Here is a 14,398-nt window from a genome sequence, read left to right as displayed (position 1 = left end):
GCCCAGCACACCTTCCCCCTTGCTGCCTTTGCTGCACCTGGCAGAGCTCTGCCCCTCCCAGAGCTGCCTCCTGGCACTCACTGTCAGCCTGGGAAACCTTAAGTGGTACAAGAGCTGCTCACCCAAGGGCAGAGCTGGCTGTACCCCTCTGTGGAGGCTACAGCTGGCACTGGAGCAGTCCCTGAGCATTCAGCTCTGCTGTGGGTCAGTCATTCCTGGACACTGTCCCTGGGCTGCCCACCTGGCCCTCAGTGCAGGCACTGTCCACATTCCCATTTGTCTTGTGCTTCTACAGACACAGGGAGTCTGTTTGTCCCAGAGACCCACCTTGTGCAATTCAAGGAAAGGTTCAGCCCATAATGCTCAGCTGGGTCCTGCCTTTGTGGTGCGGCTGTGATCAACATGCCCCATGCCTGCACTGCTGGTGAGGGTTTTCTCCTGTGTTCATGGGGATGTGCCCCATCTGTGTTTTCATCACTGAAACAGCTCCCACTACCACCCAGTGTAAGTGCTTGAGAGGCACTCTCATACTCATTCTCCCAGCATCCCTTTAAAGTTTCTCACAGTAGCCCAAGGACACACAGACCAGGAAATACAAGCAGGAATTCTGAGTCAGTGGCTGGTGGCCCAACCACTGGGCCAGCAAGAATAACTTGTGCTCTGGCTTATGCAACTCCTGTTCTTGGGGGTGCAGATCTGAGGACGTTCCATCAGCTGCCTTGGGCAGGCCTCGTTTTGTTTGACCCTCCATGGGCCACTGAGTCCCACTGGAAGGAAATCTTGTACTAGGTTAAAGATTCCTGTCAGGTCAGTTATATATTTATTTTAGCTGACTCCTAATAAAATGCACTTGGTATCATTCCTAATTAATAAGGGATCATTTAAACACCTAGGAGAAAAATCCAGTTGCAACTGCTTGTAACTCTAACCAATTTAGTCCATGTGTTTGTCATCCAGGATGGCCACTGGATAATCCCGGTTCCCAGTTTTTGTCTGAGGCTCAGTAGCAGCCATCACTACCTTGGGCTGCTGTCAGAGCTCAGCCCCTGCACCCCTCCAGTTCCCAGTCCGGGGGTCAGCTGGGGGCTGGCTTTGCCAGCAGCACCGTGGTTGTCTGAGTCCCACCCACAGCCCCAGGCAGCACAGGATGTTTTCCAGCCCAGTTAGGAAGGGAGCAGTGCTGCAGCCCTGTCCCCTGGCCATGCTGCTGTGCCAGAGGCTTTGAAGATCACACAGGGATTCCCCATGCAAAGGGTGAATTCCCAGCTGGCACCATACCCACCTCCATAGCTCCTTGGCACCCACAGAGCTGCAGAACAATTGTTTTGAACTCAAATTGCTTAAAATTAAGTTGGAAGTGATGCCTGCTGGAACATCCCCGCTGCTCATGGGGGGTCCTGCAGATGACTGATGGAGAGGGAGCACAGGAATGGCTTTGACCATCCACTGAGCACCTGAGTGGGCTCTCTGGGAAAGGCAGAGGGATGCCTGGAGTCAGCCAAATCCTTACCAAAGCTCCTTGGCCTCAGGGTGGCATGGAGCAGCTGTGATGCTTGTGCAAGAGCAAGATGTCTCCTCCACCCCCCCTTATGTCTGTGATTTTGCAGCAATGTGGATGCCCCACCTCATCCCCACAGAAGGAACACCACCCTGCAGATGGTTATTTCATGTGGCTGTCCACAAGTGCCCAGAGATGGGGCAGCCAGGGGGCTGGGAGCGAGCAGGGTCACCCAGGGAGTGCAGTGCCACGTTCAACTCCTCTCCTTCTCCTTCCTGCAGGAGTGCACCGTCCTTCGCAGACCTCAGACATCCCTGGTTTCTACCCCCTGCCCCCCGGAGGAGTGGGGCAGATCACGCCGTCGATGGGATGGTGAGTGAGGGACGGCTCACTGAGCCAGCCCACCTCTGCTGCTGCTCCCTGTGACCTCCACGGGGCCTCCCCCAGCTTCTCCCCTCCTGTGTGCTGTGTGAAGAGGGAGGAGAATCCAGCCCTGTCTGTCCTGGAGGTGGGAGCAGACCCGTGGAGAGGCGGAAGGTTTCATCCTGGCTGAGGCATCCCTGGAGAGGGGTTACAACCTGCCCAATCCAAAACTGCCTCCTGCTTTACATCTGTCTGTGTGGATTAGGGAACCCAGAGAGAGCTTCCTACCCACCCCTCCTGATCGCAGCAGAAGTCTCTTTTTTGAGTAGGAGGTAATTTTCTCCCTCGCTGGACTTTTCTGCACAAACAGTGCTTTCCCTGAGCACACCACCAGTATGGAGTAATCCCGTGGGATGCTCCATCTGCCAGGCCCTGGTGTTTCTTGGGATCTGACACACAGGGAAAAAGCACATCATGGCAGAGACCTGCCAGGAAGCAACCCTGGTACCCACAGCCTGGCCAGCTGGTAACCACTGCCCCAGCTGGCATGGGAAAGGAGACACCATGAGCTGGAGCACTCCCAAAATGTACCCCCTGCATGGGCCAGCCCTGCAGAGCATCCTGCAAAGCACAGCCTGCTGGTAAACCTGCCCTGGGGACACAAGTTAAAGATACACCAGTGTGTTCTCTGTGGTCATTGCCAGTGGCTTTTGTCCCCATGACCATGAGCACACTGAGAGAGCGGGTCTGGCAGGTGCTGCCATGTGGGCATCATCACTCCTCAGGTTAATATTTAATCCCTGCTGATGATGTAGGGACATGGCAGAGGCTGGCAGGGAGACTGGTGGCTGCAGGTGGCAATTCAGGGTTGCTGGGATGAGGAGAGGGTGCAGGGACAGTGGCCAGATTCCCCCAGTGCCAGTGGATAAAACTCTGGCAAAGCCCAGCAGAGAGCTTCAGGTACAAGAACCCATTGCAGAGTGGGAAAGGGGAAGCTTCTTAAAGCACAAAGTAAAATGTTAGCTTTTGCTTTGTTTTGTTTATGAATTTCATGTTCCAGATATTTAACCACAAGGAAACAGAGAATGAGGCCTTTGATACAGAGTCTGGCTTCAAAGAGATTACATTTTGCCTTCTGTGCTAAATCTGCTACTCTTGGGTGATGATTTAACTCCTCATATGATGTGATTCATCCTCAGGAAAAACAAGGACTGGGGTGACTCTGCTGTAACATGAAAGAAACAGTGGGAGTGGGGAGAAAGGAGCCTGTTTGTCAAATGGAAGGTCCATCCTGGGTTAGGATGGTGCTGTTCAGACATCCCTGGGCTCATGAAGGGAGAGCAGTCTGGTTTTTTATGGAGATTTTGTGGGGCAGTTGGTGGTAGAGAGAGCTTTCATGGCTGAGAGCTGCTCCAGTATCCGTGGGGTTTGGCATCCTCCTGCAGCCTCATCAGATGGCTTCATTAATGGCTTCATTAATGGAGCAGATATGGTAAAGCAGCAAAGGGCCTGACATGCAGAGAGCAGCACCTTGAGGCATGTGTGTCTAACAGAGTTTTGCTCGTTCTTTTCCTTGCCTGGAACGTGTGGAAGAGCCCCAGCCCCCCCATGGAGTGCCCAGTGCTCAGCTGAGGCTCAGCACTGCTGTGGGTGGGTGCAGGAGCACTGAAGCCTGGCAGGCTCATGGCAGCATCCAGGGGCTGTGTGCCAGGGATGGGTGTGCTGGGGATGGTCATGCCAGGGATGCATCCCAGAGAAGCTGTGGCTGCCCCATCCCTGGAAGTGTTCAGGCCAGGCTGGATGGGATCTTGAACAACCTGGGCTAGAGGAAGGTGTCCCTGCCCATGGCAGGGCATTGGAACTGGATGATCTTCAAGGTTCCTCCCAACCCAAACCATTCCAGGATTCTGTGGTTGTGCTGGTGCCACCAAGGAGCTGCCAGGCCAAGGCAGCCACACATGGGAAGCAACTTTTCCTCCACAAGCTGGCAGGCAGGAGCTGGGCACAAACTGGTTTTGTTCTCACCGAGCGCTTCAGGAGGAGGAGCTGCAATCACTCTCTCTGTAATTAAGCTGGGATGACAGTCAGATAAAAGCTTCCAAGAGTCCAGTCAAGTGAGTTTTGCTTATGGGAGCCTGGCAGTAAACATCAGCCAGGAACCTGCAAATCGTGTCACTCACCTGTGCCCGGGGCCGAGCTCAGTGGTGCCAGGGCAGCCTCTCCTCCAGCATCCCACAGCCCTTTCCTGAGCCACCCTCCCATCACCAGCTGATCCTCTGCAAACAGGCTGAGAGAGCTGGGGTTGTTCAGCCTGGAGAAGTTTCCAGGGAGGCCTCAGAGCCCCTTCCCATACCTAAAAGTAGCTTATAAAAAAGAGGGAGAGGCACTTTTTATATGGGCAGATAGGACAAGGGAGAACAGTTTTGAAATAAAAGAGGAAAGTTAGATCAGATGTTGGGAAGTTTTTTACACAGAGGGTGGTGAGGCCCTGGCACAGGTTGCCCAGAGACATTGCAGCTGCCCCATCCCTGAAGGTGTTCATGGTCAGGTTGGACAGGGCTTGGAGCAGCTGGATCTAGTGGAAGGTGTCCCTGCCCTTGTCAGGAGCTTGGAATGAGATGAGCTTTAAGGTCCCTTCCAACCCAGACCAGTAATTCCATGGTATGGGCTGCAGTCGTGCACTCCCAACCATCAGGGACTGATTTTGCAGTTGCTTTAATTTTCATGTCAGAGGGACTTTGGATGAAGCTGCGAGTGCCTGACTCCATTCCCATCCCAATACCCTGGCCCCTGGAGTAACCCAGGTCTCTCCTGGATGAGCTCCAAGTGTTTTCTCGGCCCTGGGGCAGCTGCCTCCACCTTCAAAGGCTGTTTGGGTTTCCTGGTGCTCGCTGTTTGTTGGTGTGTTTATACCCCCGACATCTGAGGGGTCGGAGAGGGCTCCTGCCTGCCAGGGTGTAAACAGCCCTGGCTGCCTTTCCTGCAGACACATCCCACAGATTTCAGTCCAGCCAGGAGGATTTCAGACAGCAGCAGGAGCAGGAGGCTCCTTCCTGCCCAGCACAGCTCAGGGGCCTGTTGCTGCCCTGCTGCCATTATTCCTCTTCAGAGCAGAAACTTCTCTTTAGCCCCAAAAATCCCAGGCATCCAGGAGCTTGGGTCCTTCACAGTGCACCCCACTTAATGACAATGGACTTTTTATGGATTTTTTTCATCATTAGAGCTGAAAATAGGTGGTCCTGGGTTTAGGTACAGCTCTGTGCAGCCTGGCTAGAGGAGCATAAGTACCAGCACAGTTGTGAGCACCCCATTGTGCCCATCCCTGGAAGTGTTCAAGGCTAGGTGGGATGGGGCTTGGAGCAACCTGGTCTAGTGGGAGATGTCCCTGCTCATGGCAGGGTGGGTTGGAATGAGCTTTAAGCTCCCTCCCAGCCTAAACTATTCTGTAATTCTATGATCTCCATGTGCAGTTTTAGGCTAGAAGCATCTTTTGGCAGGTTTGCAGAACAATCCAAGGTATTTTTGAGCTATTTCCATATGAAAATGCGGGGGTTCCCTTGCTGGGAACAACAAGGAACTTCCTGCATAGTTATTTTACTATCTCAAAAATAATTTCCAGCCGCAGGTCTGATACATGTCTGGTCCCCAGTATGAAACAGCTTTCAAAAAGAATGCAGGACTGAGATTTTGGCTTCTTTAAAACTGATGGGTGTCCTTAAAAGGGTGTGCTGAGGAAATCAGAGCATTCCTGAAGCACAAAGGCAGGGTAGCCACCTCCTCTCCAGGCTCCAGGAGTCTCCTGTGCTTGGGGCATCACAGCATCACAGAGTAAATGAAGTTGGAAGTGACCACAGTGGGTGACCTGGCCCAGCCTCCCTGCTCAAGCAGAGTTGTTCCAGAGCACATGGCACAGGATTGCATCCAGGCAATCCTGAGATATCTTCAGTGAGGGAGGTCCCACATCCTCCAGTGCTTGGTCACTGCACAGTAAGGAATTTTTACTTATATTTATCCTCCTGGTACAGCTTCTTATGCACCATATAAAGAATCTGAGCAGGCTTTAATTTTCTTTTTCTTTTTTTTTTTTTTTTGTCACACTGTGCTCTTTTGAGCAACTTCTTCTGTACAATAGCAACATCTCCTGATTTTTCAGCATGCCTCTGCACTTTGCATTGTTACCAGGTAAACTCAGAGCTGCAGCATTAGTCAGTACCAGGGGCAGAGGGGTTCAGAACTGGATCCTTTGTAGGAAGGCCCAGGTTCTCTCAAAATAACCCCCAAAGCCCACACTGCCCCTCAAGCCTAAGGGACACTGAGTGTCCATCCACCCAGCCAGGAGCATCAGTGCTCTGAACCCGTTAGCAAAGGGTATCTTTAGGAAACACCCCGTGGCTGTGGATGCTTTATAGACTCTTTCTTCCTGATCCCAGGCAGAGCCAGTCTGTCTATCCGCTCCCGTCATGTGGATTTAGACAGCCGTACTCGTCAGCGCTTTCTGCTGGGGCTTCTTTCTCCAGGTGAGTATCAGCTGTGGCAGACAGGGCAGCTCAGCTGGTCGTGCAGCTTGCAGTTTGTGCAGCAGGAGCTTGCAGCAGACCACAGCCACCCAGGGACAGCCACACACCCTCCCAGGGCAGCCACGGGGACAGAAGGCGCTTTTAGGCAGTGTCTGGTCCAAGGGGTGCTCAGGGGAGTATTGAGGATGAAGGATGCACAAGGGTTGGGTTTTATTCAGCAGAGCTCTAAAGAGAGTCAAAAACTCCAGCTTTCAGCTCAGCACTGGGAAATGGGGTGGAATCCATGGCTCAGGACTTTGCTCCGTGTCACTAACCCTGAATGTGTCCCTGCTGCCACCAGCGCTTTGCTCTGCAGAGATGGATCTGGTTTACCTAGTCTTAGCTTTAAAAGCAGGACAGGAGGGGGCAGTGATTTGCTGCCCTCCTATCAGAACAAGTCATTTCTGTGAGATACAAACACAGCTTCTGCCTTTGGGTGAGCAAAATGCATCCCCTGTGGATGGGAATCACTGAGCCCAGCTCTTCCAGGCGTGCTGCTGGGCAAAGCCCTCCTGGTCCCATAGGTTCACCAGGGCCATATCAGCTTCTGCTTCTGCTTCATGTTGTCCTGAAGGGCTGTTAGTGGAGATGTCCCACAGGAAAACCATGCAAACCCTTGCTAGGTGAGCCCTTAGCCACGCAGAAACCTGAATCTATGCAACCCTCGATCCGTACAACACTTGATCCATGCATGCCTTGATCCATGCAGCCCCTTAGCCTTGCAGAAGAGGGAAGGGAGTGCTGCCAGCCCTCCTTTCTCATGAGGTATGACCCATGCACAGCCTCAAAAGTGAAGGCAAGAGGAGCTAACGGTTCCCTGTGGAGCCCCAGCAGCCTCCCTGAGCTCCTGCCTGCAGGATTTTGGGGTGGATTTTGCAGCACTGCTGCTGCAGCCGAGAAAGTACACCTGGCCAGATAAGGATCAGGCTGTGCTGGTGGATTAAATTAAACAGCTTTTCTTTTCGTGCCAGCATATCTAATGAACAGTTCATCTCCCATGGGCAATTCTGCCATCTCAAGCTGCAGTCATAAAGTGGCAAGCTTGGCAAAGCTGACTTTGCTGGCTTTATCCTCCAGAACTCGGGAGAGAGCTAATGAAGCCTCAGAGCTAATGAGACCTCTCATGATCTCAGCCCACGTTATGGAGAGCATTGCTTAGGCAAGGTGCACCTCCTAGAGTTGCAGTTGGGTTCGTGTTCAGACTTAGTCTATTTCTGTTAAAAGAAAGGTGTGGGGTGGTCCTAATCTCTCCCATCCAAACCCAAACTCCCAAAGGAGTTTGTTGTTCCTTTCTGCAGTGCTAATGAGATAGTGCAACAATAGAGACCTGAGCAGCTGAAACTGCTGGGTGAAAGCACCCTTGATCTCCGCCAGGCTGGCTCCTGCTGCAGGGATCGCTGTGGCACTGGATCCTTTCCATCCACGTGCCCACAGCTTGACCAGCCATGCCATAAGGGTGACCCAGGGGTGGTGGGCAGTGCCTGCCCCCCTCCAGCCAGGCAGCACTGTGTGCTTTCCATGTCCTCGCTTTCCGTGTGCTTCGCCGCGTCAGAGCGCGCTCCGAGGGACAACCTGCCTGCCTGAGGGATGCCCTGGCACTCTGAGAGATGCCCTGGCTGCCTGGTGCTCCGAGGGATGCCCTGGCTGCCTGGCACTTTCAGGGATGCCCTGGCTGCCCAGCACCCCGAGAGATGCCCATGTCTCAGCCCGGCACAGCCCTCCTGGCACAGCTCACCCCCTCTCTGTTGTAGCCCTCTGGCACAGCTCACCTGCTCTGTTGCAGCCCCCTGGCACAGCTCACCTGCTCTCTGTTGCAGGTTCACTCACCCTCTGATGCTGGGCTCTGGCATGCACACCACCGGCATCCCGCACCCCGCCATCGTGCCCCACTCTGGCAAGCAAGAGATGGAGCACTACGACAGAAACATGTGAGTGGGAAGTGCTGGCTCAGCAGCAGCAGCTCCTCAACTCCCATTTCATCTGTCACTCTCAGTTCTCACACAGGGGGAGGATGGATGGACATTGAGCTGTGCATCTGAGGAGCAAATCTCAGATCAACCCCCCCCACCTGCTCGTGCTGTTGGGCTGTTTGGGGTCGAGTCTTCTGCTGGCTCTGATGTTGACAGCCCCTCCTTTTGTCCCACCAAGGAAACCTCAGCCAGAACCAAAGAGAGAGAAGGAAGCCAAGAAGCCCACTATTAAGAAGCCCCTGAACGCTTTCATGTTGTATATGAAAGAAATGCGGGCGAAAGTCATCGCCGAGTGCACCCTGAAGGAGAGTGCTGCCATCAACCAGATCCTGGGCAGGAGGGTAAGAGCTCATGGGGCCACTGTCATCACCTGGTGCCACATCCCTGTCCCTTACAGCTGCTATTAAATACATAACAAGCATCTGCTCTTATCCCATGGACACAGGGGCTGGGTATGCCCTGGGGCGGGGTGGCCATGCTGTGCTGGGCTGGCAGGGGGCAGCAGGGCTGGGCTGGCAGGGGACAGCAGGGCCACGTTTCAGTGCTGTTTGTCCCTGCAGTGGCACGCTCTGTCCCGGGAGGAACAGGCCAAGTACTACGAACTGGCTCGCAAGGAACGGCAGCTCCACATGCAGCTCTACCCCGGCTGGTCTGCCAGAGACAACTACGTGAGTGCCCCCTGAGTGCCCCTGTGCTGGGACCCCCACCCTGGGCATGCCCCACAATGGCCTGGGGGGCTGGCTGGTGTTAACCAAACACCTGGGCCTGGAAATGCCATTCCTGGCAGCACCAGAGCCATAGAAATTCACATTTCAGGAGTATTTTGAACACCTTTATCCCTGTCTAAAGAATGAATGATGCAGCCCCCAGCAATCACAAGCTTTTATTTGCTTATTGTCCAAGCAAATACAAAGGAAGAAAAGGTTTTAAGTGCTGTGGATATATCTTTGGAAATGTATTTTTTTGGACGCAAACAGGTCTGTGCATCTTGGACAGCAGCTGAGGTATCTGTGAGGGTGGTGAGGCCCTGGCACAGGTTGCCCAGAGAAGCTGCCCCATCCCTGGAAGAGTTCAAGGTCAAGTTGGACAGGGATTGGAGCAACCTGGGGTAGTGGAAAGTGTCCCTGCTCATGTCAGGGGGTTGGAGCAGGATGTCTTCGAGGTCACTGTCAACCCAAATAATTCTAGGATTCTGTGATTTAAAATAGTGGCTCTTTTTGTAGGGGGCCTTTTCTTGTGACTTTCACGACTGTTTTGATATTACATGCCTAACAAGCTCATCAGTGAACTGAAGCAAAGCACACATAAATCCTCAGATGTCTGTCATCCACACACTCCACCATTTCCCATCCACACACTCCATCATTTCCCTCAGACACTTTCTTACCCCTGGGAACTGCACAGTGAGTGCCCATCCTTCCCACACTGACTCCAGCCCTCCTTCCAGAATGACAGAACTCCACCAAGGGCAAGAAAACACCTGTAAACAGACCCAAACCACCCCAAACTCCCCCCAGAAACAGAGGGCAGAGGTGATGGGAATCCCCCAGCCCACATTTTGATGGGCACACATCTGGAGGGCATCAGCATTGCTGAGAGCATGGCACCATCTTCCTCCAAGGCCAAGCACATCCTCCATGGAAATCTCAGTCCTGTATCATCTTCATCTGGTTCCTTGGGGAACCAGGGCTGGTTCCTTTCTCCAGAAGATAGATGGTGGGCTCTAAAAGTGCATATTGGTGCTCCCAGCACTGTGAACCAGCTGGTTTGGGTGTTGTGCTTGTTGGAAGAGATGCTTCTCTCTCTGAAGTTGAGCAGGGATGAGGAGGAGGAGGAGGAGGAATGTAGGTCACTGGTGCAGCACGTGATGCAGAAATCAGGCAGGAAATACAGCTGCTCCCCCTCTGAAGGAAAAGCTCACCACAGCTCAGAGCTTTCCACCTTCACTCAAACCACAAGAAGTCATATAAAAAGTCACAGGTCAAAGGCAACCCTGGGAGCTGTCTGTGCCACACAGCCAGATTTGCTTCCGTGCTGCTGTGCCCTCATTAATCAGCTCTCTAGGGGGCATGGGGAGGTGCTGCATCTTGTGAATCAGGGAGGCAGTTTGGGGATAAAATAGGACTTTTTTATTAGTGAAAAAAGAATGAAAGATGGGTCCAGAACTACAAAAGTACTGAAATAGATTAGTATTATTTAAAAATAAATTTCTGAGGATTTCCTAAAACTTTCTTTCCCATTTGGAACCAGGGAATATCAAGAACCAGGGTGCTGTAGTTTCAGTTTGGGTATAAGACACCACATTAATGCATGTTTTGGAAATAGGGAAGGTTCTAAAATGGACAAGTGCTTTTTAGAAACAAAAGGAGCAGGAATAAGAATATGACAGGAGCATCAGCTATTGATCATACTCTCTCCATTGCATGCAGCAAATCTTGTTTGATTCTGTTGTTCTCATTAAACATATTAATTAAATCATCAGTTCATTAACTAAAGCAGTAATGGGTGGGATCCCCAGATGAGATGCATCAGAGAGGGCTGAGGAGTTCTGGTGGGAGCTGGCAGAGGTGCTGAGCAGCACAGGCACAGGCACAGGCACTGGCTTTATTACAGCTGGTTCACATCCACTAACATCTCCCCTCACACTTTCTGACACAGCCTGCACCATAGATCTGGGTCTTAACTGAGTTTGCAGCATAGTCCTGGACTCCTGAAGCAGAGCATGGAGCAGTGTGTTGGGGAGAAAATGGAGCAGGCATGGGGGTAGGAGTGGGGACATGGCTGCCACCACCTCTTGAGTTTATTGCAGTTTCTAAATAGGCACAGATATCACTCAAAGTGCTGAGCCAAAGTGCCTGTGGTGCTGGATCTGGGGATATTGGAAATGAGGGTTAATCCCTGAGAAAAGGCACAAGCCCAGAATGAATTAGTGCTGTGCAGAAGCCATAGCAAGTGCCCAAAAACACTTTGGGTTTGGGTTTCACTTTGAGAGTTCCTCCTGAGTTTCTTCTTAGGAGAGTTGGAATGGGAAGAGGGAAAAGGAAGAGACACCCTCATAGATAAACCTGAGCAGTCCCTTTGCAGCCTTTTCCAGTTCATCTGCTCCTGGAATGGGCTGAGCCAGCAGCACCATGGCTCTTACCTGGGAGGCAGCAGCCATCCCCAGCACCCAGTCCAGCCCAAAAACCCTGCACAGCACCCTCATTGTTCTGGAGCACAGGTAACAGCCTTCCCTTTGATTTCCTAGGGGAAGAAGAAGAGACGAACACGGGAAAAGCAGCAAGATTCCAGCTCAGGTAAGTGCCTGCAGCCTGGCAGCTGTTCCTGCTCAGATGGGAGAATCCAAAGCAGTTGTTGTGTTTCACCATGTTTTCTTTTATTCTCCAGAGCTTAACTAGAGAAATACACACTCATTATTTTTTTAAGCCGTGGTAAATTAACATTTCTGTGACTTTTTAATAGACATGTTTGATTTAGAACACGAGTAGCATGTGAAAATTGAAAAGACTGGATTTTGGCAAATGTATAATAATTTCATATAAACTATCACTAAACTTTATTGAAAACATCCAAGGTGAATGTCCCCATCAGAGCTACAGATGATATTAACTAAAGAAAACTCCTCTCAAATGCATCCATATTGTGTGTGGGATGAAATGTAGTGGCAGGACTGAAGATCATTCATGGGACTACTCCAACTTTGGTTGTCATTTCAAAGTAATGTAGAGTTGAAGCAAAGTCATACTAAACCCCACCTCCCTGTACCGCCCTCCCAATTAGAAAAGGCCCTTTTGACAGATTTCAGCTGGTCACAGACACATTCCCATCATCCAAGGCTATTCATGTGCTGATTTCTAAAGTATTTCTGCCATAGCAGGAATAAATATTATCTGTACCAATAAATATTAGTTAAAAAAGGAATCATTATCAAGAGATGTGTCCCAGTAATACCTTCAGTTTAATTAACACTGTTGATCTCATTCAGTGCCGAGTTTGATAAGAAGAATACAAGGTTTTAGGCCTTTATGTAGAGTGCGTTGTATATTTTTATATATCCATATATATGTCTGTGTGATACAAAAATTATAATTTCACCTGTTACAGATTGAAAACCAACTACTGGTTGTATACAAGGAGACATTCATTGATGGTGGTTAAAGAGAGAGGCTGAATCCAGCACAGAAATGTGCTGTTCAATCTCATTCCCAACACCAGAGAGAAACACGATGTGCCTGAAAGCAAACAGGGCTTCACCCTAATGAGTCCTGTAATTACACAGCACAACAGCAGCGTTTTAGGGCAGGCCGTGGAGAGCAGGTTTTCCATTAAAACTGGAAGGGGTGTGATGGGGCAGAGTGGAATAGCTGGGCCAGGTCTCCGTGGTGCTAACTCTGCTTTCAGCCTGCTTCTGCAACGTTTCCTCCTCTTCTCTCGGTGCGCAGCCCGGTGGTGTCTGCTGGAAGGGCAGGGAGCCGGCAAGGATGCAGATACAGGAGCCAGGCATTGCCTCGGGATTTGGCAGCTTTTCCAGACTTAAGAAATTGGAAGAGCTGTGAATTTCCCCATAATTGCCCACGTTCCTCAAAGCTGTTTCCCAAACCACCTCCAGCTGCCAGCAGTGATCACTGATATTTGCCTAACGATCGCTTTCTTGCAGGTGGTGCCGGCGCCATTCTGTAGCAGAAAATAATGGGATTGTAGTGTGTTAGCCGTGTGTCACAGTGGCTAAAATGATGTTGCCTCTTTTCTTCCTCTTGCTCCTCCTCCTCTTTGTGCCTCTGCCTTGCCCGTTCTCGCCGCGCATGCTTCTGTGTTCAGATCCTGCCTCTCCTAAGAAATGCAGAGCTCGCTTTGGCCTCAACCAACAAACGGACTGGTGCGGCCCGTGCAGGTGTGTATGGCATCTCCTCCTCGCTGCGGGTGTTCCTGGGACAGGGGGTCAGCTCCAGGTGTCCCCCTGCAGCCATCCCAGCACCAGGCAGGGATGGGCTGTGCTCTGGGCATCCTCAGGAGTTTGCTGTGCTGCAAGGTTTTTATCCCTCCTGGGGCAGTGTTGGTTTAGTGCCGTACATATTCCTCAGCTCATAGACTTCCCTGGTCTTAAAATTTATTTCCAGGATGGAGACCTCTGTGACCCTTATATGAGGCGTTTTTTCCTCCATTAGTGCTTTCCAATGGCATTAGTGGCACCGTAGGGCCAGCAAGTGAGGATTTAATGTTTGCGATTTTTTTCCTATTTATACTGGGCTAATCATGTATTTCAAGATCCATCTCTTCCTGAGCACTAAATTTTGCAGTACCCACCATGGGTGGGGTGGGACAGCCTCAAGCAGCAAAACAGAGCAGTGTTGTGCTCCTCAGGCTCCCAGAGATGGATCTGGTCAAGAAATAGTAAAATTCCCATCAACCAGGTGCTGCTGGGCTCAGAGGGGCTGCAAAGGCAGGCAAAGAAAGCTCCTGGGAGCTTCTGGATCTGGGTGCCAGAGCACAGAGAGACTCCAGCTTAGACAGACATCTGCAATTTGTAGTTTTACACCAATGCATGAGGGAAAGGGTGGAAGTAAAGTACTGGTTGATGTGTTCACTTCATCTTGAAGTGACTAAAATCATTTAGTTGACCCATACCTTGCTGCACTCCAAGCTCCAGTCCTTGTGGCTGAGTCCCCTCCTGCACCTCAGCGTGCCACAACAGCAGAGCTCCCTGTTTGCCTTTCATTCCCTGGGAAGTGTCATCAAGCACCATTTTTAATTAAGAATCCAGGCAGAGCTCCCTTAGTGTTTCATTAATGCCTGAATGCCAGAGGGGGCTGCTGGAGTGCCCTGTGCCCCCTGCAGCTGTGCTGCCAGGCTGAGTGCCCCACTCTGCCACGGACACTCCTTCCCCCTTCCCTCTGCCTCCATTCCAGCTCTGAGCTCAGCTTCTCCTCTGCACGGCTTCCTGATTAACACAGGCTGCTGGAGTGCCTGGGCACCTTGGCATGCTCCTCCGTGTGCCCCTGTAACCCAGCCCT

The 14,398-nt window shown here is 51.5% G+C and overlaps 1 protein-coding gene across 3 annotated transcripts in view; it reads left to right on the top strand.

The window, feature by feature from the left end:
• TCF7 (transcription factor 7) overlaps positions 1-14,398 on the top strand; it is a 70,270-nt gene that overhangs the window by 52,187 nt on the left and 3,685 nt on the right. For 2 of the 3 annotated variants that reach the window (XM_054288076.1, XM_054288075.1), the window contains exons 5-10: positions 1,780-1,870; positions 8,235-8,345; positions 8,566-8,728; positions 8,948-9,055; positions 11,635-11,683; positions 13,206-13,278. In XM_054288076.1, the coding sequence (XP_054144051.1) occupies positions 1,780-1,870; positions 8,235-8,345; positions 8,566-8,728; positions 8,948-9,055; positions 11,635-11,683; positions 13,206-13,278 (595 nt within the window). The remainder of the gene's footprint in view (positions 1-1,779; positions 1,871-8,234; positions 8,346-8,565; positions 8,729-8,947; positions 9,056-11,634; positions 11,684-13,205; positions 13,279-14,398) is intronic. The other variant, XM_054288078.1, reaches the window with a different exon arrangement.

Source organism: Melozone crissalis, unplaced genomic scaffold (genome assembly GCF_028551555.1).
Source record: "Melozone crissalis strain CALT ecotype California unplaced genomic scaffold, PUWL_Pcris_2 ptg000061l_1, whole genome shotgun sequence".
Classification (NCBI taxonomy): Eukaryota; Metazoa; Chordata; class Aves; order Passeriformes; family Passerellidae; genus Melozone; species Melozone crissalis.
Note: the sequence above shows the minus strand (reverse complement) of the source record. Positions and strands in the feature narration are given on the sequence as shown.